Genomic DNA, 26,672 nt, shown 5'->3' on the forward strand with positions numbered 1-26,672 from the left:
TCTTTGTAATAAAACAAACGCAAATTATCGATGTCGCATATCGCTTATAAAAGCGTGACTCCAGAACGACAGCTTTTTAAATTCATGTCAGTGATCAGATTGCAGATAACAAGCCCGCTTCAAAAATAGGTCGATGAAAGAGCGGAATTAGGGTCGCAATGCTCACGCTGTTTAGCAGTAATTAGCAGATGAGTTCCTAGCTAGTTTGGTGAACTGTACTTTGAATCTAGTGAAATCCTCGTTTGGGACAACTTGTAATCAAAATTAGCTCGCACGTATTTCGGTTTTTGTACATAATAATCGTCAATCCTCAATGGCTGCGGAAGAAACCGCGGAAACGCTAAGATTAGAGAAAAAAAAAACATCTTGAAGTGCACTAAGTCCCGAGCTACCGAAGCTAATTTAATTTTCAGGCAGGTAAATAAATAAGTAGGCATAGACGGGGAGCAGGATGCGATATGGCAGCGATGAAACGAGCACTTCCTTACTGATTCAATCTGTGTGCACGGTCGGGGACGCAAGTGATTCTTTATTCTACAATTTGGCGTTTGAAGAATTTTAGCAAGTAGTTTTTTATCACAATAAGGAAAATATGCATGAAATTATTGTATACTAGCTTTTGCCCGAGGCTTCACGTTCGTGAATTTCTCTGGGAAAACGGAACAGACATATTTTCATACAAACTTTTACTCCCATTATAGACATTTGTCTGTATGAACGCGATGAACTCAAAAATTACCAGATGGATTTTTATACGGTTTTCAGCAATAGACAGTGTGGAGTGGACGAAGTATATGTACCTGAGAAAGGTAAGGTGTAAAATTTATTATGTTACCCGTGCGAAGTCAGGACGGGCCGCTAGTTCATCAGAAAGTATTGAATTTACAATAACAATAATGATGATGTAACTATTACAAATTAGTCACAACGCCACCACGGATTAACTAAAATTAAAACCTTTTCAACCAGGAAAGTAAGTAAAGATAAGAAGAGAGAACTGTAAGTCGAATTAGTAGTGATGTTCTTAGGAACATGCTCAGTGTGCCCACATTCCTTGAAATATTCCCAGTTTTAACGGATCGAAACATTTTCTTCTACTTCTTTGCGTGTCGATTACAAATCTACAACGCTGTATTGGGTGCTAAATATATTCTTGCCAGAATCGAGCCACTTCGATGGCTTCATCGGAAGGTATTTATTTATTTATTATCGGCTAAACAGATAACGTAGCAAGATGCCATCAAGTCAGCTTGAATACAGGTGTTTATTTTTATTTGTTTGGAAGATTATTGGCTAAACGTAGAAAAACATTTTGAACTTACAATTCATCAATTCCCTACAGGACGTCTGTCAGTTTGCCGCATTAAAAAAAGCAATTTTCCTCCCCATCACCAATTCCCGTCGTAAACAGGAAGTTTACGCCTTATAAAGGAAATGACTAATACACTATCCAAAATAAGTATAATAACCCCTCTTACAAAGTTATGAAATATAAACTTCGCTGAATTAAATTTTCACAGAAATGGTTCGAAGGGTAGGTAGACTCTTCGAACCATTTTATTTTGTAGCCAATGGAATTTATCATTTCTTGCGAAAATAATCTTCTGCTAAGCCTGTGTTATTGCGGTTACCGATGATGTTTTATTACTTCACCGCCGAAAGTAGCTAGATACAGTCAACAGAACATCAGGTTATACAAATTCATTGTAAATTCAATTCTATTACCGCTGCTTAGAGATCCATACAGGGTAACTCGAAATGCTATTGACCGTATTACATATTGGTCTAGGTTTACACCATGTTAGATTCTTTCAGGTTGATATTGCAATGTAAATTGATAACTAAATTCTTGATTTAAAATTTACTTATGTATTTCCTACAACTCCAAATCCTCCACATGTTCTCCAAACTCCAATGGGTTTGCCCATTAATATTGTTATTTATTCTTTCAATCAATGACAAGTGTCGTAACCAGCCTAGTGAAGAATCATCGCCTCAATATGAAGGTTCAGTATTGTTCCAAATGTTCTTTCATCAAGTAATGTGGAGCAGGCGCTGAAGGAAGAAAGAAGGAAGAAAAGAAAGAAGTTGAGCATACAATATGTGAGGACCGCACACTGTTGATCTTTTTGAACGCAGAAAATCTTGCAGATTATTAATCCGGATGTTACTGTCAGATTTGTTGATAATTTTTTTTTAATACCCCACCCTCCCCGGATATTCAACTGAATTGATTGCACAAATGCTTTGAAAGTAGTTTCAAAGCAGGTTTTCTGAATTCAAAACAATCTACAGTATGTACGTTCATATTTAACATACTCCATTTCCTCTAGTTTTTAAAAAGGTCCTTCGTCATGAAAGTCAGACAATAAAAATACTTATACCTGATTGGTCGGAGCCGCCAGAGCGTTCGCGCACGCTATTCGTTCATTAGCTTATTTTCAGCTATCGAGGTATCTACGAATTTATGTGGAAATTACCAGTTTAACGTACACCTATTAAGCTGTCAGCATGTGTTTATTCACGAACATATCGAGCAAAGTTAGTAACTACTAGCGACCCTACAAAAATCCGTCCAGCATTTTTTGAGTTTATCGCCTTCATACAGACAGATGCGATGAGGGGCTTCTTTTTGTAATATGTATAAGGAAAGGATGAAAATTCCACGACTTAACCACCTTTACACTGATCCTTCACACCATGTGCGTGTCTGAGGGCCCACTTCTTGAAATTCTATGAAATTATGCTTGGGATTTAGTGAACATTCCAAAATAATTGTGAAAGTTGGAATTAGATTTTGTACCAGTGTTTAATACATTTCACACAAACATACATACACTTGCAACTAGAAATTAGAACATCGAATGTGGCGTAGGGTGGAAAGAAAATGATCATTCTCTTTCATAAAGTCGGTTATGTTATACTATAAGTCACTCTGATAGAATTTACTTAACAGTTTTATTAGAAATAACCCTGTTTCACCCTTGATAAGTTAAATTGATATTTGGATGCATTCATGCTACCATTCCGTATGGACCTAATTATTTCATTAGTTTACCCAAAAGGCGACAAGTATTTATCAATCATAAAGTTTAATTTACAACTGATAGTATTTTTTTAAGTTTACTCAATTACTAATTAACTTTTGAAAATCCTAAATCCGATACAATATGTATGAAAATAGACGCTTCGGTCTAAACCCTATATTACGTCTGAAGACATTTGGGCGATGCATAATGAATGCCTGGCCTTATCTATTTTGGATTTAGAGGCTTTTGTTGTGGATTTATTGAGTACTAGCCATAGATTATAGTACCACACTTTAATAATTCATAAAAGGGAAGTTGTCCACAATTTCTGCGACTGTGGTGCTGTCCAGCAATGGTTCATTGCCTGTGCCAATACTGTCTGTCCCATTTCTCGTACCATGTGACAAAAGAGGCTGTGGCCTCTTTTGGCATCTGAGTCTTTTCTCGGTTTTCTTCTAGTCGTTGATAGTCGGAGTCTCGGGTCGGAGTCTCGGGTTCCCTTTCCTACTTTTTCGTCTCCACTTCGCTTGATCATCGGCATCACTAGTTTTCAGAAATCATGTCAGCACTTCTGGCCACATATTGATTTTACATTATATAAATGTCTTGGTGTAGACGACACACCATTAGAAATCATCCAAAAAAACATGTGTTTACAAAATTTCAGCTTAATCGTTTGAAGATTGCTTCAAAATTGTTTTGTAAGATTCCATACCCGAACAAACATAGTTTACATAAAATAAAAGCTTATAAAATGTACAGATTTATTAACCTCACTTAAAACTATTTACACATAAATCTTAAGGTAACTATAGTTTACCTAAGTTTGACTATGGACAGGGCGTCCTTGAGCCAGCGGCTCGGAAGTTGCTCGTACAAGATCATCCTCATACTGTACCTTTATTGAGTATCGGCTTGAAAATAATTACCTATAATTATACAATACCTATAATCGGTTATACAATATGGATATAGTATTGATGTTTACAATCTATTATTAAGTACCTACGTAGTCACATTTGGTACTGAAAACATTATCAAAAGTAATCAAAAAGTTTGAAGTCATATAGTTACTAGTATTAGATTGATATATCCATATTGTATATGTTTTGCTAGCTCAATTTATGTAATAGTTGAAGTAGTACCTAACCGAGCTAGCAATCTACAAGTGACTCTAAAATAAATAAATGAATTACGTATACATAACTCGACATACTGACCTCATTATTTTTTGTTTTATCAAATTGCTAATTGCTTATGCATAATTTTATCTTATAATTTTAAATATTGTATGCCTGGAAGGACAAACTGTGGAACTGTGCCTGGCCTTACTCATATGTACCATCTATAATTTGTAACGACTGTTGGAACACCAACATTAAAAAGTTTGTTTTTTTTTATATTTAATTTTTTGGTTACGGCAACATTGTCTGTATCCAATTTTTTTCTCTCTTGTTCGTTCTCCCTCTAATAAACGGTCACGTTTCTCCGTAGCTCCTGGATTTTTATTTTTACCAGCCTAAATCTACAGTCCGCTATAATTCATATTTTACATTTTTATTCCACGACACAGGTTATGTATATACCTATTATAATTTTGAGTTTGAGAATTCCGTAGACCTATAGTTTTTCTTTTTAATTTCAATTCCTTATTTAAAAACATCTTTGCGAATGTTTTCCCAACATTTTTTTTTTATAATACTAAAAGTATTCGAGTGTTTTTCCAACTCCACAAACATAAAAAATAACTTACAATACTTTTAAAGTACATGCCTAATGGTAACTTTTGTATGAAAATCATGTACATACAAAACGAACAAAATTTTAAATATTATGAAAATAGACATAAAATTAATAAAATAAGAATAAATATTTTGTGATTCACTGATTCCTATACAGAAATATAAAAAAAATCTCAGTTGTATAAGGCCTGAGCAGACGAGAGACAGTATACATGGAAATATTAACTTCTACACCAAAACAACAAGCGTAGGTACCTCGATTAAGTTCTAATTATACAAAAAGGGCCTATCAATATCTTCAATACAATACTCTTTATTGCACCGAAAGTGGAAAGTACAAAAAAGAAATATCAAATTAAAAAAAGGACACAAAGGTGGACTTTATCTCTAAAGCGGTATCTCTTCCTGTCAACCTTAGTGTGAGAGGAATCAGAAATGGAGAGAAGCATTGGCAGCATTATCATGCGGCGGGTTCTTTTGGGGTCTTTCTTACTCCCACACCTCGCATTCACAGCGGGATTTCTTAAAAAAGACTGCTTACTTCAGAATATCACTTCGAACAACGTCCCATTCTATTTGACTAAAAAAAAATGTCTTTTCTTTTCGTGTGCAAATATAGTCACTCGTCTATGCAGGCCTTTAAATTCATCAAACATTCATACAAAATGGCATTCCTAGCTTGCGATCACACACATCAATCTGACCTAACCTCACAAATAAAGTAAGTTTCGAAGGAGCAAGGCGAATCGTTCCATTTGAGTCCCTTATCATCCCTGTTCCATAGTTCTAGACAGTTCTCTTCTTCTCCGTTCTCGTATCGGAAGTTGTTGGGTTCTCCAGCGTTCCAGTTGACAAAGGTGAGAGGTCTGCCGTTGGCCATCCAAAAGAAGTTGCCTTCTTCGGCCAAGTCAGTGCCCGACGTCCAGAAATGCTCACGCCCATAACCTGAAATTTGATAAAAATTATTCAATTGTTTCTATTTGTTTTTTTTTATTAACATTTAATTTGTTTGTTTACAATAACATTTATGTACGAAAAATAATCCCGCGAGAGAGAAAGAGAAACATAGAATAAGAACGATCGGTCTAATTTCCCGTTTGGTCAACTTTGAATATTTTGTCAGTTTTATCATACTCTAAATTTTTTCATCAATCCGTTTATGTATAATAATATATACATTTTTGATCATTTATTATTTTACTAGCTTTTGCCCGCGGCTTCATCCGCGTTTATTTTCTATGTTGAAAGGTACCCTATGTCCTTCTCCATACTTCAAACTACATGTATGCAAAATTTCAAGAGGTTTGGTTGAGTAGACAGAGCGTGAAGAGGTAACAAATAAACTTACTTTCGCATTTATAATATTAGTTAGGACGTATATTACTTTTTATATAAAGTATCTTATATAAATAATTTGTTAGGCAGTTTTCGTGAATTTCTGGATAAAAAAAAACTACTTCGTATTCAATTCCAGTATGTATACTTTATCAGTCAACTAAATCACATCGAAATCCGTCTATCATTTTTTGCCTGAAAGATTAACCAACATTCACACAAACTTTTCCAGTACATATTTTGTTAAAAAAATAAATTTACAGCAACAGTAAGAAAGAACGGAAAATAAATTACGTATTTAAGCAAATAAGTTACCACGAAATTCAATTAATCGAGAGTTTTTCGCTGTGGGTTTTCCCGTACATTAATAATACGAAGGATCAAGGGGAGGGTCAAGTTTAATGCAACGTCGCGTGCAATCATGAGTCAAATTACGATGGCGGGGCATTTTCAAATTGCATTGAAATCACACTTTATAACCCGAGGGGTGATGAGACGTGCGCATTTCGTATTTCCGACTTTTGACGGTCGAAAATTAAATTCTGGCAGGATTTTCAGTAGTTTTTGCTCGTGTTATCGCAATTTGGATCCAGTCATACCTACCTATAATTAAGCACAATCAATAATATGCCTTTTTCTCTCATGTTCACATGTTTTCGGTGGTATTCTGGGCTGTGATATCGCGAATCCCGGGGTCAGTGTGAATAAATAAACTTATGGAAATTGGGCTGTGATTTTCCAACCGACCAGTTTGACGTCAACCCTCCTTGGAAATGCCATTGTTACTTTTTAGCTGCCAAGGTTATCTGTCCCTTTGTCGACTCGTACGATATTCTCGGTCCACGGGAGGATATAGCGTGATACTATTCTAGGGCGGAACCACAAGGCACATACCTAAACAATGATGTGCCTCAATGTACTTAGTTAAATTATGCTGTGCTAAAACTAAATGCAGAATTTAGATAGTGATCATATGACCTTAGTTGCGTCGATTGTTCAATCAGTCATAGATGAACAGTAGTATAATATTCATACTATGAATATTATACTACTGTATTATCTTGCACATTGTCTATGAATTTCATAGATAATATACAATGTGCAAGATAATATCAAGTTGCAAGTCATCTGATAGGTAGCTAAAGATTACGTCAGAAAGATTCATTATAAATATATTACCGCCAGTATTCCGTCCTTAATAAACTTTAACAACTATGTATCAAAGATATGACTTAAATGTTTTTGTTGCAAATAAATATAAAATAGGAAACCATAAATATAATATGTTGCGAAAATGTAGTTGAGGAAATGGGGAAACATTTTGACAAACTCAGACCGGAAAGCCGTTCGAAAATCAAAATTCAAATGGTGTTCTAATATCAAAACTGCTTTAGATTTTCGTATTTAGGTTCATGCTTAGTTATACCATGGATTAGTAAGTACGGAGTACCTACTAATTCCTTGAGTTATACTTAGTAGTTAGGGTAGCACTGCTAGTATTATTCAGATGGTTTATTAATAATGATAAGAATTTTCAGCTTGAAAAAAAATTTTTGCTTGAAGTCTTTGGAACAACAGTCTGTTTAATAAAGAGTAAAAACGGATAACATTTTTTTTGTCATTGTCAAACCGAATGGTTAAGATTGGTTGATACTCGTAAACACCCAGTGTTACTATCCAATAAGACACAGCGCCCATTTTATTGTCTACTTTTGTATTTGTGGCAGAATTACCACAGGGGCAAACCCGCATGGGACCGCTAGAATATTTACCTGAGTCCTTAACATACTGCTCCAGCTTGTCATTCTCCTGCTGGGAGGAGATAGATGCGAGGTGCATCCCGTGGAACCGGCAGTACTGCTGCGCCTTGAACCAGTTCGCCTGGAAGGGAGGAATTAGCTCATTAATTCATATGAAATTTATTTCTTTTCAATTTTACCCCGTTATTCATAAAAATTATAAAATTTCATTATCACACTTTACGAAATTTGACATTGATAGAACAAGACAAACCATGCTTTATATTTTTATGAATAAGAGGGTTATTTTTTATATGCAAGAGGTATTGTTTCGGAGCTTGTCACATACCAAATGATTTTGTTGTGGTCATATTTTGTTCAACATAGATGCATTTATTAATGTCAAAAATTATTTATAGTTAAGTGTATGTACTCCGGCTGAAAAAGCAGGAAGGCGAAGACGAAGCGGCGCAACAAAGGACGTTAATTTTTCACGATGGTAATTATTAAACGGTAATTATGAAATATGAATGTATGAATGTACTATTTTCATGCTAGATACAAAATAGGCTACAACAAATGCTAGATACAAGATAGGCTTAGTAAAAATAAACGCTGGCGGTACTTGTCTAGCCATGTTGGGCGACTTGAGAAATCTCGAATTGAGTTGTATAATAAAATGATGACATAAATATACTGAAAAAATTATTACCTAAAACAATGTTATTATTTAAGTTGATTACAAAAAATATTAAGATAAACTTGACAAGGGCTATTTGTTCTCATCCTACATGTAAAGGTGAAGGTCCACCTAGCCTATTAGGTCATTCGTCCACTCTCTCACGTATGTACCTAAGCTATAATTTAATACTAGTAAGCTAGGTGTAAAAGGTCACATCATAATCTGTGATTAAATCTATATTATTTAATCTGGCATTTCAGTTTATATAAATTGGTTCTGTGAACCTCATTTGTCATCTCTTCAGTGTGTCTAGAACGTCAATAATGTTTACTGCAAGTTACGTCCCAAGGTTTTGCTCTCATGGGAATATCGAAATAAATACTAAACGAATAATGTTGCTTTATTGCAAAAATTTAAAGCAGTTTGATGTTAGAACACCATTTGAATTTTAATTTTCGAACGGCCATTCGGTCTGAGTTTGTCAAAATGTTGACTATACTTAGCAACATATAATAATTTCCTATTTTGTATTTATTTGATGACAACATAGGTGAAAGAATTTTGATAATTGATGGTGTACTTCTGAAGAGAGAGAAATTTGATGAATTGAAATCCATATGAATATAAGCTGGAGATTGACAGAGGCTTACTTTTATCTGAAGAAATATTTTGACTTTGAGAATAACGCATGCAAACTTCCCTTTTAGTGTAGTTTTCATAAGTATATTAAACTAATTAAAAATTTGAAAGAAAGTATTTATTTCCATATTTGAAAAAAATTCACTCTTAATCAAACATTTTTAAAACGAAATGAATTCATAAAGATGGCGTTATTTACTCTTTGTTATGCAAAGTAACAAATTAGCTATTAATATTAATCAAATTAGCTAATCATAGATTTAGAACATAACTGACATCATTCATCGGATGTGATTTTGTATGTAGATTGTTGCATTCAACGTATTAATAATTTAAAAAAAAAATTGCCTCATATAAAATAAATTCAGCCTAATGGACGTGACTTATGGCTTTTGAAGGGTCTTACTACTATATTTAAGGTTTTAAACCCCTTGATAGGGTAACAGTCATACGCATGGGCGATGAGCTTCAGTTACCGCAGTTTAGCCCAGCTCAATGGGTCGGCACTAACTTGCGCTAAATGTACTGGAAACTGACTGTGTCGGTCAAACCGAGTTTTTCAGTGTTAGTTTACAAAACGATAAAATCGTGTAACGATTAGGTTAGTAATATTTACCCTTTACACGAGTTTGTTGGCTAAATTCAGCTATATTTTTAGCACCGTATTAACTCATAAATGTGTAAGTTTGGGATGTCTTTATGAGTATTAAACGTTCTGACATAGAAATAATCTAATCTAACAAATTTCATCCTAATCCGTCCTGCAGAACATTTAACCTGGAATATAACACATAGGGTATTTTTCATCCCAAAATTCTTACAAAAGTAAAGTCCCGTTTCGTTCAACATCTTCAATAGTTATAGACATGATGGTCGCCATTTTTAAATGATAACTATTATAATAATTATATATAGTAGCTATCTGCTCATGGGTATGGTGGTATTTCAATTGTATATCCGGGAGAGTGTTGGCGGGAGACCTACATAACTTCAAAACTCTCCAAAGGCCGTCTACGTGTTGGAGCTGTGTCCCCACTCAAGCTTCTTAAAGGACCGGCCTAGGTGCTGTGAATTGTTAAGGAAATACATAATAATATAATATTAGTTGGATAATATTAGTGGGATAAAATAATGTTAACTATAACCCCTAGAAAGCGCGATAGACTATGTAGCCAAGTATGTGATTACCAGCAAATTTCAAGCTAGGTACAACGAAGCATTCGTCATGGAGCAGAGCATGGAAATTTACAATAATTTTCATTTCAATAAAATATTAATTTTAGTTTTACTATTTTATTATAAAATATACCTAATTATACCGCAAACATATTCAAGCTATACGCTTTTTTCTCTCAAACAGGACAGTCATATTAGAATCAATATTAGTTAACTAAAACAAATATTTTGCTTTAAAAAAATCCATTGTTTATTCAACACGTTATGAAATGGACTTTCTACACATCACACGTTAAGTAATTATCTCCGAGCTAATGAGGTTAAAACTACAAAGTTAATTATGACGTTCAGGTTAACTCTGAGCAGCGTCAAAGCAAATTGTATATAATTTCTGACATAATTATACAGTTCTAGTTTGGTGGTGGGAAATGTATTGAAAGAATGTATCAACAGTGATATTGACCTTTTGATAAGATGTGCATGAATAAAATTAATTTATTATGTAATATAGCCAACTGAAAGAGAAGGCAGGCATTGTGTCGTATTCAGAACTTAAAAGTTAGGACGCGGCTAGAGGAGAGGAGGCGTTTACTCCACTGACAAGAGCACAGCTCTAAAATAATAATAAGAAAAAAATGATCTCATATAGTTCCGTAGTATATTTTAATATTACAAATTTTGTATTCGGGCTATCATTTATATATTTATTTTTTGATTCTAGACTACCTAAAATAATAAAAAGCTATATGTTTTCTTACAAATTTTCATAGCGATAATAATAGTTTTGGCATTACAAAATCGTCAAATTATTGTGTTTTTTCTCGATCGTACGCTCTCTTATTTTGACAATGTTTCGACGCCGGCGCATTCCAACATAATTTCTGAGAATTTCCATCTCACTGTGCAATTAAGCATCAACAGAATGAATTTTACGTTCTGATCTCGTATATCTGTCCTTAACTGATATTAAATCAACATAAATATCAAGAAGTATTTATTTTAACCAACAAAATCTACTTTCTCCGGAAAGTGGTAGTAAAAGTTATAAAGTCTGCATATTATTGTAATTAAGTAATTTTATAATTTAATCTTTATCAATTTGATTACAACATAGCCTATTTAGGCTTTCATTGATATTAATGGTGAAGCATAATTGCATCGACACTGATAAACTTTTGAAATTGATGACATAGTAATAATAAACACCATTAATATAAACAGAAGTGGCGTATGACATTTACAAACCTGATTACAAGAGATGAGGCACGATACAATGAAATGAAATCTTTTATAAAATAATCAGCATCAAAATAAACTATTTTTAACCATGTTTGACACCCAGCTAAATGTATAAGGTACGGATCCATACAAAGAAAGTGAAGTAACAAAAGTTTCAATGAGAATGTATCAATATGAAATAATCGAGGCGTGGTCATAAAGGTGACGATCTACTGTCTATGTTTAAGTGTTACTTTAAATTATTTTTATCGATTTGGTTGCATTGTTCAATGATCAACATCGTACAAGTTGCAATGTAAAGTACTCTTTGTTTTCTCGATTTAAATTTATTTGTACTTTTATTTTAGCTATTTGCCGCAATGACCATACTCTTTATCCATCCGTAAGGAAGGCCAGTGCCCCGGCATTGGGGACTTTAAAATGGCTGATGATGATAATTTTAAATAAGTACCTAGTTAATATAATGTATAGCAAGTACATGATATCAACTAATTACTCAATGCATTAAAGATTATATACCTACTCGTGTTTGTTATCAGGTAAGTTAAGCTTTTAACGCAAAATAATTGTAAACCCATATAAGCTGCAATTTACGGGTTAATTGGCATAAAAAATATTATGTGCACGTAATGTCTTAAAGTTGATTTTGTATAATTTAAGTGCATATTATTACATTGCATATGATTAGATCTTTAAAACTACGCAACGGATTTTGATGCAGTTTTGTTAATAGATTCGAGTGATTCAAGAGGAAGGTTTTATTGTATATAACATGCATAGTACCGAAGCGAAGCCGGGTCGGCTTGTTAGTTAGGTATATTTTGAGCTAACAGTGGAACTGAATCCTAACCAAACGAAAGGGAAAGCTGGCGTGATCAAACACACCGTTACGACATTCGGAGATGCGTACGCGCTGCCGTGCGTGACGTAACGCCATTGATCAGTCCGTCTTGGTTATGCTCGTGTGATCGGAAAGGAAATTGTGTTCTATTAGACGATTGTAATTGAGTCTTTGAATGTAACCGACTGACCCCAGACTTTTCTCTGCCATTGCCGCTAATATAAAACGTGTTTGCCATTTCTCAAACTGGATTCAATCAGCTGCACCTCACTAAGCCAAGTGGCCGAGCCTTAATTTTCTCTACGAGAACTCATCATCATGTCGAGTTATTGTTAACACTGGTGTCAGATTTTAGTTAAGTCGCCTAAAGGCATCTGACATGACTTTTACGACTACTTACCTCCATTTAGTGGACGAGAACTATAGTCATTTAAAGGTGATGGTTGAGAGTTGAGAGGATCATTACGGAACGACCAAGAGGGAAACGACGTCTCAGGTACCACTGAAGTGATGAAGTACTTGCCCTCCAAAAAGCAAGATGTGGCTCAGAATTTGAAAGAGTGGAAAATCTTAGTATCGGAGGCCAAGATCCACGTTTTTTTTATTATAAATACTTACACCTCAGTTATTTTAGGTCTCTCAATAAAAAGAGATTGATGAATCTACTATAAATTTATTAGACCGTTATCGTTCTAGTTCAGCAGATATTGAGTAATTACAAAAATAACACTTCATATCGTCGACATGGGTCGACAGTATAATAAAAGTTAACATTAATCTCAATATATCAGACCAGTTAATAAAGTTTCTCTCAATTACGTAACACCTAATAGAGGTTCATCCAAATGCAAGCAAGGTCGAGATTTCATTCATACGAGTTGTTAATTTAATTTGGTCGAAGTGTTAATGATTTTACGGGGCATCTATTGAAAAATCATGATTAAATTACGACCAATATAATGATCATAGATTATAGAGTAATAGACTGAAGCTTCATTATTTTCCCGCATGGATATCCTCATTAAGAGGTGGGAAATAGCCTTGAAATGACCTATATTTTAGTGCATTCCGCTTCGTTATGTAAACTCAGCACAGTAAGTAAAAACTTGCATTCTCAGCCATCATCTCTCTCTCTCCTCCCTCGGGTTTCGTTCTTGGCTGTTAAACCCGCAGTTCAGGATCCGCGTAAAAATTTATTAATTTTGAAGAACCGTCGCGGATTTTGCGCCTGATGACAATCTCTTTGGGAATGTTTATTATTGTTAGTGTTGCTCACCTTAAAGAATATTCCTAAGTAGTACCGCTTCTCTCCTGTTTTGAGCAGAGGCATTGTCCACCGCGTTACGCCAAGCTCGCTTTCGTCACTGCAACTCGAGCATTCTGAAACATAATTAGGAAAATTCTAAAAAATTATCCACAAAAAATGTGTTGAGTCACATCACATATTTTTATTTAATGTAGTATGTATAATTTTTGTTTTCTGGAATACAGTTTAACAAAATAAAATAAAAATATTAGAAGCATGACTTGTAACAACCAACTAAGTAGGTATATCACCACGGGTAGTTTTTGGTCTTCTCATTTATGTCATAATTTAAAATTTTTAAGATTTAAAATAAAGATTTAAAGTAGCTTTCAAAACGATTGATTAATTTGGATCAAGAATCTTTCTTGAACGACACTTCAATTGTGCTTATGCACACAGAAAGTTCGCATAATTGTTACATTATCTCTTACGAAGCAGGCAGAAGAAGAGATTAGATGAGATGAGAGAGAGAGTGAGAGATATAACAATTTAGTGAAACATAAAATACCCAAAAACTTTCACTACATTGTTTAGTGATGCTATGTAGCTACTAAGTTTACTAGTGCATCGATCGTAAAATATACGCTTTATCTTCGAACACAGAATACAAAGAGTTGGTCGGTATCTGTGTCAACGTCGAACGAATAAAATTTTACGCGAAGTTTTTATAGGATTTTCTCCGTGAACAATACAAGTACTTATTGTTTACAACTACTGTTATATATGTAATGATCGATGAATACTTTCCTATAGGTCGTTGGTTACAAACGTCTAGCCACTTATATCCATACTAGTGACCCGCTGTGTCTTCGCTCGATTGTTTATTGCACCATGAAAATGGCATCATAACAATTTTCTGCGTTGCGTAATTTAAACGCTAGAAGTTTATATTTAAAACCAAGCTTTCTCTGTCTGTAGAGATCTTTAGATGAATAATGTAGTAGTATGTAAAGGTGATAACATCAGGCCGTCCTTATTCGTTCTTTTAAGGGTGTTTATCTTAACTGCACTAAAATTAACCGTATTATGATCTCCTCAAAAGTTAATAAAGATAAACTCATGATTGCTCATGTTTTATTCGTCTATTTCGATTACATAAAAGGCATAATACTTATAATAAAGTAAACCTGACGGGGAAAGTGGGACATGATCTAGAACACGCCATCTAAGGTCGTCACTGCATCATGGTCACGTAAGATTTTCACTAAAAACGTTCAACTTTTATGTTAAATGTGATTGTTACTTAAACTCCAACTTTGTGTGTCTTATATGAGCGCATTTTCCTTAGCCACATTTTCTTTCCTACTTTACACAGTTGACATCATCGAGATACAAACTTCGTGGATGCAAATGATATCTATAAGCATTAATATTATATTGTTATTCTCCAAGAGTCAAATAAAACCTATGTCATTTTATCAATTAATTACCTACGTGAACCAGTATCGAGTCATTACCTCCGTGGTTTTCAATTTATTATGAGCAGGTCAGAAGATCTTTTACAAGATAATTATATACATCTGACACTAATTTCTCTATACAACCCTTTTCATATCCAAGCCTTCAATAGCATTTGCAAGGAAGACATTGCTGTTGTTTTGTTAATTGTCTCCAACAATTAATTATTTATTACATAATTTTCAATACTTATAACATACTAAGTTGTGATAAAGTAACTAACTTTCATCTTATTCCTTACTTATCCATCATTACAATTAAGTTATATGTTATTATGTTCTGTAACAATAGAGCGTTGTAAAATAGAAAGTTCGTTAGTAACAAATTGCACCTATGTCAATCAGAATTGTTACACTTGTCATCATGTTTTATTTTGTTGGTATGCAGAAGTGTAACAGGCGATAGTATGATTAATGATTGAATCTTAAATCATTGATTCATTATCTATGATTTAGATAAAGTGAACTGCTGTGAATAGGATTTCACAATCGGTGTACCTAATATCCGGGTAATAATTCACTATACACATGAACACTGGCGATAGCCATGGTCACATGGTTAAAATAGTACAAAAATAATTTATACTACATACCACCGTGAGGTGGTTATAAAAAATAATCCAAAAATCTTTGGCAATAAATAGGTAATTTGTTGTAAAATCCTGTCATTATTACAAGGATTATGGTTACTCAAAGTGGTTTTCATTTATAAATAAGATTACTTTTCTTTCAAATGAACCTGCTTCGGTGTTAAATCTTTTGACACTTCGTCACCCTTAAAACTTGGTGATTGTCAACCAGTTAGGTGTCAATGCATAAACGTGTTTAGTTATGTATATCTAGGTAGGTCATATTCAATTAGTGTTTATTAATAACATCTACCTATTTAGCAATGTCTATTTGGTAGCATATTCAAGTTTTGAGATCTTGAATATATCTTTTATCTAATGAAATACGACTGATCTAAGTAACTATACTCCAAGTGACAAGAAATATTTTGAGTTAAAGGAGCACGGCCTCCACTTGCGTTAGAAATTGACGATATAATAATACTTGAAAATAAAATTGATGCAAGAACATTAAACAAAAAACAACTGAGAAAAAAATACAAGCAACATACCTAAAACGTGTAAAAATGTATTATTACTCAAAAATGTTTTACAACACAATATAATTTTTCAAGCGAATTCGTGCAGGAATTTTGGATGCACGAAATACGAATTCTTAATGTAGACTGCATCTGACTGGAATATACAATAATGATGACTATTTTTGTTTCTCGACCAAAAAGAGAGGTATCTATAGACTGACGAATATGGATATCTGTGATATTGAATGGGTTTGGACCATAATAACCATCCAAAGATTTGTTCAAGTTTGTCCAACCTGAGTTTCTAACTCAGGATTGAATAAACTTTCAAATTCTGTGTTTCAAATACGATGAAAAAGACATGATAGTGAACTATCATAGTCAAAAAATACAATTACCTGACTTTCCCAGGAGCTGGTTGCTATTGAAATTGTTGTTGTAATTGACGGCTTTGGAGTCTGCTATACAGCTGATCAGCATTAGCACTACACATAACTGTCGATAACACATCTTGTTTGTTTATCACTTTCCACCGTAAGCTATCAACACCCGAATGTTGGAACAATGTCTATGTCACAGTTCATATATTCTTCGCCGAAGTATTCGTAATGAGTTGGCCAACCTTTAACGACAATAGTTGTGCTGTGGTTAGGTAATGGATTTACAAATTTGAAATAGCAGAAATATGAACTTCCTTTTTAAATATTTTTAAATAAACACTTGTTATGTGTGCATTAGAAGGCGTCGTAAGAAAACAATTCGGGTTGTGTTTTTTCTTGACTGTAATACTAATTTATATATACATTTACCTACGATACATGTACTTTTGGTTTTCTTCGTTGGATTTTTTAATTGTCTCTATTGTAATTTGATCTAAATAGTAACAATTCTCAGTCAGTGACCCACTGTTGGCTATAGGCTTCCTTACGTTTAATAATTATTTGTTTATTTGAAGTCTGCGCCACAATACAATCTGTAAAGTTACAAACAAGTACAAATTATTAATAGCCCCTTCCTTTCATAAGCAACAACGTTTTCCACTGGTACACTTTATGTATTTATTTTGTTACAAAAATCTATAATTGCATCAGAATGTGTTTTTGATTGGAACAGCGGCAATTTAAATAGATTTTTATCAAAACTATGTACCAATTAACATTGAGAATCCTTCACTGACCGCTGCGAAATATCTAATATCGGTCACTAGTATTAAAATGACAATAGTTTTTTTATATAAATTGCACCTAATGACTCGAATGCTCGATACTACCTATATGTCATAGAACTGAATAGAAGTTAACTGAAATATATATAAGTTCACAACACTTTTAAAACGATGATGACAACGAATATTACATAAGTAACTGGGTTTTTTAAATTGTAAAATTAATTTTAAAAAATAAAAGTTATGAATCCAGAAAGACAGCTCATCCTACAGTAGATTAATGTGTGTTTAATATGTATAGAATTTATCGTAAATGTAAAAAACAAGCTAGTTAAAAAAATGATTAAATTATACTTAACAGGAAATTTGTAATGGAAATGCAAAGACCCAAAGACATGCGAGGCGCATTATCGTGTTTATTTATGTAAGTTGTGTTATGTCACACAGCGTGGACGAAAGGTTATGCAGCTCTTGAAATGAAATCGGCGACCTAGACTTGTCAAACAGACTTCGATTTACATATACTCTCTCTTTCATTCTCGCGTGATTCTGGTGACTTTCGGGGCTATGGCGTCCTAAAGCTAAAGGAATTTCGCATAAAAAATACCTTTAAATTTGACTACCTACAAAATATCGTAGGTAGTCAAATTCAGCATTAGGCAAGAGTCAATAATAACTGACACTTGCCTAATGCTTCTATGGCGGGATAACGCGTCACAAAACATATTATTTTTATTGGTATAATATGGTTACGTTAGTATAGTTTCAGGGTACTTTGAATAATAGCTGCCGAATGTTGCTTAATGCGTTTCACTCTTCGCGAAGGTGCTTCATGCGCACAAGTCACCTTAAGGCCTGGCGTATTATGATTTAATGACCTCCATTTACCAACTGCTTAAGTAGTAATGAGTGGTCACATTAAGCATGTTTTTTTCCGATCTTTTCTCCCGAAATTTCCGAATATCCGTGTGTTAATACGTAATTACGCAGAGAATAAAATGTTCCACCTAAGTCTATCTTAGCAGAAAGAGAAAACAAAAAATATATATTTATGCGTGTCTGACAATTACGGATGCCGAAGTGGAGAAGACAAAGTAAGAAAGCAGATCCTAGGCTACCAATACTGGTTTAAACGTTATGCGCTGAGGTAAGAGATAGAGAGAAAATATGAGTGGTCTTAAACAGGCTCAGAACTCAATGAAGCTAACGGAATTGAACCTGCGCCTATCGAACGCTAGTCAATTGCCTTTTCCGGTTGACACACGCGTCTAATAGTAATGGAATATGTGTAACCGTCCACCAAACTAGGCAGCGACGCGAGTGGTTAACACAAATGCCAATCTATTACGTAAATTACCCTATAAATATGCGAGATTTACTAAGAAATCGATCATACTTATTTTACCGATACTTTTTTACCGATAATTATTTAAATCGAACCATTATAACCATATAATTATCTAAATGTATGTGGGAAAATACATATTTCTATTTTATTTTTTTAATCAATATTCTTACGTAAAGTAAATCTTAAAAAGTAAGTAAAACTTGTCCTACGATTACGATTTTCCATGTATTTAAACATAGATAAATATTAGTTGATAAGTATTGTGTATCGATAGGAAAGGGTTAAAACATTTCCAATATTTAATGGCATAGACATTTTGCTTTGAATTTTTGTAAGCTTTTATGTCTACAAACTTTCGATTATAATTATTATTGTAATTAGAAATAACATCTTGTTATAAAAAGTAAGGAGGCGACATTTGTTCAGAAGTGGGATACTACACGACATCCACAGGCTAATAATAAAAGGGTATTGGTGTACGTAAATGTTTTTTGACAGTATCTTTTTTAATACCAACAATATTTGTTAAAGCGAACATTTGTCAATCTCATGTAGCAAGAAATAATTTGTATCTAGTTCTTGGTATCTGCGATTTACTAGGATTTTTAACAAAGTTGTTTCAATTGGTTACTTTAGCATTCTTCGAATTCCCTGGAATTACTTAAAAATTGTAGCTAGTTACTTACCTACATAGAGTTTTACAAAGACCAAAAATAAATTGCTTTTTTCTTCTTCCTCATCGGCAACCTGTGTTAGATTGGTGATTGCCTGTACCAATCTAACACAGGTTGCCGATGAGGAAGAAGAAAAAAACATACTCGAGGCTCTGCTCTGCTTTGCAAGCATAAAGCATGCTTGCAAAGCAACACACTCAGATAATGGTATGATAGTGACTAACCACTGTTTAAATGAGTTTCCACATTTCATTTCAGTAGTGGTCGTTCCAAAATGGCAGTAGTTTGTAGCTTTTCGAGAATTTACTATATACTATATACCTACCTAGAATTTAATTTGAAAAAGTGTCTGTGTGGATCTCATTTCTGAATAAACGATATGATTTGAGAGAGGGAGCTAGATCTATTATAGCTCTTATCTTGTTTATAAATAGCACAGGATGCAACATATAATATTTTTAAAATTAGCTAATTATTAGCTTATTAATTATGAAAAGTAAAGCAAAGTTTACGTAAAACTATAATTAAATGTGATAAGAACTAACTTCCGTGTTTCTATTTATAAATTTCTCTTTAGGTATAAATTACACGTATTTTACATTGAAGGTCTTCATGTCCAAAGAATGCACTATCAGATGTGATGAAAGCCTCTATAGTGTTGCATATAAATCCTTGCAGATTAACCTAGATTTAGATGAGCGCCAAAAGACGGTAATCATTACAAGGCTAGTGCGTTGTTTTGAACATGACTTTATAGTTTAGAGAAAATAACCTACAAAAAGGAACAAAATTGTTTTTCTAATAGTATAGACCCCTTGAAAGTTAAAATAAATCATATTCCCCGGTCATATATATAGTTAGACAGGTTGAATTTCTATCTTCAAGAAAACGTACTTACAACGCGCAACGTAAGTAAGTATAAGTACAGATTTTTTCAAAATAAAATGGACTATGTAGGTACTTCTATATAAGCGAATCCCATTTCAATGTAGATTACGGATACGAAGTCCGTTTAATCCGTGCTAATCCGTTTAGACGTGAATTCAATAAATTTCCGTGGCGTGATGGTCGGGAACCATCTGGATGCCGTCCGGACGCGGTCTGCAAATCATCCGGGTCCATTTCGCGGGAAATACCAGTTAAGACTGGTTTTTCGTCGTGTCACCGGAGATGGCCGCCCGCCCGATCGACTCGCGAGTGTATGACGCAATGAATTTCTTAGAAGAAACTAGGTAATACATGGCTGGTATGCAGTTCGAGATGATTTATAACTTGCGTTTCACGCATTCAGTCGTGTCACTGTGAGACAAATTATGTTGACATTCAAGAAGTAGATTAGAGACATAATTGGCATATTTGGGAAAGTTACTCAAAAACAAAGAGAATAACAGTCATTATAGTATGAAAAACCTGATTTCTCTCATCTACAGGCCTACTATAAACTTTTAAAGAACGATTCCAATGCAACTCAGTTCAATTTAGGAACCTAAAATGAATCGCATTCATACTAAAAATTAAGTCGATGGTACAAATTTGCGATGCAGTTCAATTTAGGTCGTAAAGTGGATCGCGTTAAGAGATGATGATAAGCCCTCTGAACGTGTTCTCTTCTTCTTATTGGCTGCTCTGTGTCGCCCTGAAGCCAAGACCGATTATAAAACCAACACAGATGTCAGATTAGATACTACCTACACTTGTTATGAACATAATCCATTGGTATCTGGCTGTTTATAATTTTTGACATAGTTTTTTTACACAAAGTAAATGATTAGTATAAATTCTGTTGATCAAGACCCGATTATCAAACCTGTTCTTTTTTTAAAATACATTATGCAATTCAATAGACATAAGTAGGACAGGAAGACAACTCAATTTGATAGATTAATTATGCAATATCAACACTAATTACATAAATTACATTTAGCTCGACTTTTTTCGACAATTTTGTTATAATAATTTTGTCTCTGTACCATACATACTGACAAAGCATACTCCAAAGTAAGTATGTTTTGTAAAACATACGACGATTTATAACTTTGGTACTTATTATAAGATACTCCTCCTCCCCGGGTAGCCTCCCTGATGCAGCGGATGCGAGCCCAACAGCATTCTCTCTATTACGAGTATATTTCTGGCAGTGTGAAGGGGCCATAAATGAACACAGATTCATTTAAATAAGTTACTAACACAAAAACATTGTTGCCAAAATTTATTATGGATCCTGTCCGAAATAAAGAATTGTTATTATATCTTATTGTGTCTAATCCAACGAGATCTTAAGACAATTATTATTCGAAAGCTCCATGACCTCGTTCAGAAATGTAGTCAGACTACTGATAATACTGACTCAGAAAATATAAGGCCAAGGCAATGACAATGTCCGGAAGACATCTCATCCGTGCCTCTTGGCTGCATTCGGGGCTGTAACGCCGCGAAGCCCCATCAAGACTGCGTAAAAAATAAACATTAAGATTTGGAAGATTCGGCTGTGATTTTACAACCGGCCACCTAACGTCAACCCTCAATGCTATTGTTGCCTATCAGGCTATGTGGATGTTATACGAAGCGACGAGGGACATCGCTGCGTATATCATCCACAGAAGATATGGACTTATTCAAGGACCAAAAACTTGGACAGAAAAATGCAATGGTCCGATAACTAAGGATACCCGTAATCCGTTATGAAAATGTAATTTGCGGGCCATGAGACACGACGCTGTTTGCCTGAGGATGCAACCGAGAAATTCGTCAGAAGACAGAGAGAGAATAACTAATAGATGGAAAAAAAAATTATATGAATATATAAAAAAATGATAGAGCAACAATACTTAGGCACTGTTATTTATTATAAACTAAATTAGATATTAAAAAACTTTACCAGAAATAATAAATGACTGCGAATTATTTTTGTTATTAAATCAAAGATGAATAACTATACTTCGTAAAGGATACATTCGTAATGAGAGCGACAGAGACAGATGTATTATTTTCATACTATTTAACATCTGTCATAGGTCATAGGACTAAGTTATATTTTACAAAGTATACCTACTTACCGGTTTATCCTTCAAATACATAGGTTATTAAATAGTTATAATTTGTATAGATATGCCTAATAATTTACTTTTTCTTTTTCCTCTACCTAATTCACTTTTTGTTGTTTTGATTTTAAGGTCAGTAGGTATGAATGTGACATCGCGGTGACATTACATCTAATGTAAACAAAAAAGGAAAAAAGAATATTCAGCCAAGTCTAGACATTATTCGTATTATTTTAATATTGATATGTAAATTGCACACGTTTCCTTTAGATTTTTCCATTTTTTCATAAAAATAAATATGTTACAACTTGGAAAACAAATATCATCCGACTTCCATAAATATGTTTGCGTGTGGATAAAATATTCAATTAGTTTTATTATAAAAGTGACACTAGCTATTATTGTGGTTAGATGCTGAAATTAGTTGTACGTAGTACCTACTAATTCCATGGGTTAGTAGATTCTATTGCATTCGATGCCTGACAAAAAGTCACGTCTTTCTAGTTAATGCTCTGCTTTAATAAAATTTATTCATCATACTTAACTTGGTGATAAATCTTACATTTTAACTAAATGTTTGGGTAAAAGTGCTAGTTATAAAGGAAAATAATTAAATATATTATAAAGGAATTTCATATTATAATAATATTTACACAAAAACAATAAAACTTTACTTCTGTTCTCTGGCCAAACACTGATTCCCTTAACGACACTTGCGTAAAAAGTATAACGTTCGAAAGCCAAACCGATCGGCGCGCGCGCAAATCGAAACGCGCGTTTGGCACGATAGTCGCGGTTCTACTAAAGTATCGGAGCTTTTGCAACCTTCGAAAGCCACATTCTTTGGTCAAGCGTAGTTTTGCTGAAGATGGCGCAAACGCATCCCACTGGTCATTTGAAATGACCTTTACAAGGTTCATTGATGATGATGTAATTATTGAAATGCAATGTCGTGTATGATCTGTCAATGGATAGGTACATTTTCCTTGTGGTTGGTTGCCTAATATTTTTTTAGCATCTCGAGGGTACATCTCGGTGGTAATTTTGGGTCAATAACACTGATTTCACTATATTACATCGCATACCATTTAGGAGGTACAGTCACCTGTATAAGCATCTTTATTCAACGGAGATAAGGGTGCATTGGCAATGATTTTAGGGTGTTTGCTGTGCTGTTGGCTGTATTTAAAATAATGTGAAAATACTGCACGTATCGAATGCTTTCGCATATTTCGCACATTTCTAAATTTATTTTGTTCTGTTCTGTCATAAAAAATAGTATACATGTACACTCAAACTTATAAAAATCTCAATTTGAATGCACCACTACAAGTCTAGAGGGTAAAATGAGAGACAAAATGCAGTCAGCTTTCTTCTATTTTTGTCTGACTAGTAGAAGAAATAACAATGTCCAATACAGAAAAATATCTACATCTACTTACTTGTCTCCATCGAAATGTCAAGGCAAATACGAAGGACATCCTACACTAACTCGTTCGATGTTCATAATAACAGTCCACAGTCGTCTGTTACTAAGATGACTGAAAATGGTTATAAAAAAATGCAGATAGGTATTTGCATTTAGCACACATCTGGATAACTGAGTTCCGTACGCGGTATTGTTGTTAAATGTTTATGAAAAAATTATATTCCCGCAGGCATGGGCATACCCCGTGCCCTTAAGCAACAGTATTTCAAATTTCAACAAAATCGTTATAGGGTCGTTTTTTAAAACGTTAGTATGGACATGTACCAGAGTATATACAAATATGTATCGCTTGTTTAATAGTATATAATAGATATGTTAATTTGTGCAGAAATAATGTTCAAAGCTTATTATCATAAATAACCGTCATAATCAAAAGATGTTCCAAAATTACACTTATTTTTAAAACCGAAATAATATCATGACAATCTTGAATTTTGTATTACTTTTCGGATACTTGCGCCTTCCACATACTCGTGTACTGTTTACATAAATGACGTCATACCCTAAAAGTTCAGATGGCTAATTTAGAATAGAATACCTACATACTAAATTTAACTATGAAAATATAGGTTTACTATAACGATAGACTATGAGGTAATTAAACTATCAATCTGTTATTATATCAATATATTCCACAACCATTATTATTCTCAAAATACCTTGTAGGTAATAAAATATCAGTAGCATTACAATAAATTTAGAAAGCAAATAAATAGACGATTCGTGCTCCATGCTCATTATGACAATATTTTTCAAAGTTTGCTCTGTGAAAGAAAATCATTCGTTGGAATAACTGGCGCGGCATTTTTCCCGCGCGGATGTCAAAAGCCTGTAAGTTTGCGTTTTGTGACAGAGACGTCAGAAACCCGCTTTTCAATTATTCGAAAAGTTAATTCCTCCGTTCCGATTATTTTAAGAGTGCGCTGCATTCCTTTTTCCTGATCTGTGGCGCTACATAGAAGTAAGTAATTGTAGGTTCAAAAGTTTCCCATTATTTTTAAAATTTCGCTGTTTTTTGCAATGTTTCGTATGAAAGATTTAAGGAAAATGGGTAAGTATTTTATAAAACGACAAAGTCAAATCAAACACAGTGAATTTTCCTATATGTTTTTTTTTTCATATTCTTCGTTCCTTTCAGTTTTTTTTAAACGTTTCTAATTCAAGAAAAATGCTCAAAAAAACTGACATAAAATTTTAAAATGTCATTATGATTCCTTGTCAGCAAAGCGAGATGACCGTTTTAAATTTATACGAAACCGACGCTTGCGCCGCCTTCGCCGTCTCACATCGCTGCACAAGTCTCCCGCTTCCAACTTGTGCCTTAAAACTGGTCTTAGCTCAAGGTTCCTTCAGTAGGGAATCCTGGGCTCCAAGACCAAGCTATCGACCTCGAAAGGGCAAGGACTTTCGACCAAAGACCTGGAGACCTTCGGCTTACAAGCTAAACTTAACCTGCATGGTTAAGTTTAAGCTTTTTTTCGTCGGTACAGGTTATTAAGTTTTATGAGAAGGGATAACATTATAATATTTAGCTGGAAGTAAAGATGATATTTTTTTGCTGACTCTACTCATTTAAGAGTAAATGAGTTTCTTTAAAACTTTTTAATGTGCCAGTTACATATATTGATAGAATAAGTAAAAACATTATTTAAAACAATCAAATAATGGCAGAGATTATATGCCTCACGTAGTAAATTATCTGGAAAGTAAAAAGTCATGGTTATACTTATGTATTTGTTGCAAATGATCCAACACTGCAATTTTGGCCAATGTTGTATGGGGTAATATTAATAATCCTCTGGTGTTGATTGGCGCATATTGTATCTTTTGATGTGGTAATCACATCTCAACGGATTTCTGTGTGAAGTGGTTTTTTGACACGCCTAAATATCATGCACTTTGTCACTTCTTCATCTTTCAAGTGTATTATTACTGACACTGGTGTCAGATTTTATTCATGTCGCCTAAAAGTATCTGACCATTACTTTTTAGACTACCGACGTAAACGCGCGGCAAATAGTCGTTAACTTCAATTGTCAACCGGTGTGCAGGTTTTTTCCTTCACCAGAAGCAATAGTGGTGGTCTATGAAAATTACTGAACATTTATATTTGTATACAAACTCGTTAGTACTACGTAATCTTCAAGTTTTACTTATCTATATACCTATCAGTTTCAACTATGTAGCGAAATGCAATATAATGATGATAGTGTGTTAACAGTTTCTGGCAAACACTTAGCAGTAAATTCAAACGTTTTTCCACTAGATAATCGTAATTTCCTATGATTCGTAAATCCTTATGCAAGCGAGCTATGTTACCGCACCGTTTAGTCATTGTGCGAATTCCTACGTTGTATTATGAAGTGACGAAATAGATGCCAACTTTATTAGGAGAAAATGACTTTGTGGTTTTCTGTAAATATATAAATGAAATGAACGAATTAGGTTATACAAAGACCATAAAAGTATTAATTCTAACTTTAATTAGGTGGTAAGTCATATCCTTTCAGTTTTGAATATTTAATACCACTAATTAGAAATGGCATACCGTTTTATTATCGAACTTAGATAATTATTTATTGTTTTTTATATATATATTTCAAAAGTTGGTCTTCTTATTATTGTGAAACTCAAATAACTAAGTATTCTTTTTGGTTAAGCATATTTACATACATATACA

General features: G+C 33.8%; 1 protein-coding gene across 6 annotated transcripts in view; it reads right to left on the reverse strand.

Moving 5' to 3' along the window:
- Positions 1-3,776: 3,776 nt before the first annotated feature.
- Positions 3,777-26,672, reverse strand: part of tfc (triforce) — a 51,866-nt gene continuing 28,970 nt past the window's right edge. For 2 of the 6 annotated variants that reach the window (XM_053750593.1, XM_053750592.1), the window contains 3 exons: positions 13,699-13,802; positions 7,879-7,987; positions 3,777-5,716 (listed from right to left, as the gene is read on the reverse strand). In XM_053750593.1, the coding sequence (XP_053606568.1) occupies positions 5,466-5,716; positions 7,879-7,987; positions 13,699-13,802 (464 nt within the window). In that variant the 3' untranslated portion in view covers positions 3,777-5,465. Of the gene's footprint in view, positions 5,717-7,878; positions 7,988-13,698; positions 13,803-16,673; positions 16,918-23,156; positions 23,307-26,672 lie in introns of those variants that run through there. The other 4 variants (XM_053750595.1, XM_053750594.2, XM_053750597.2 and 1 more) reach the window with 4 other exon arrangements.

The sequence above is a fragment of the Plodia interpunctella genome, chromosome 10 (assembly GCF_027563975.2).
Source record: "Plodia interpunctella isolate USDA-ARS_2022_Savannah chromosome 10, ilPloInte3.2, whole genome shotgun sequence".
NCBI classification, from domain to species: Eukaryota; Metazoa; Arthropoda; class Insecta; order Lepidoptera; family Pyralidae; genus Plodia; species Plodia interpunctella.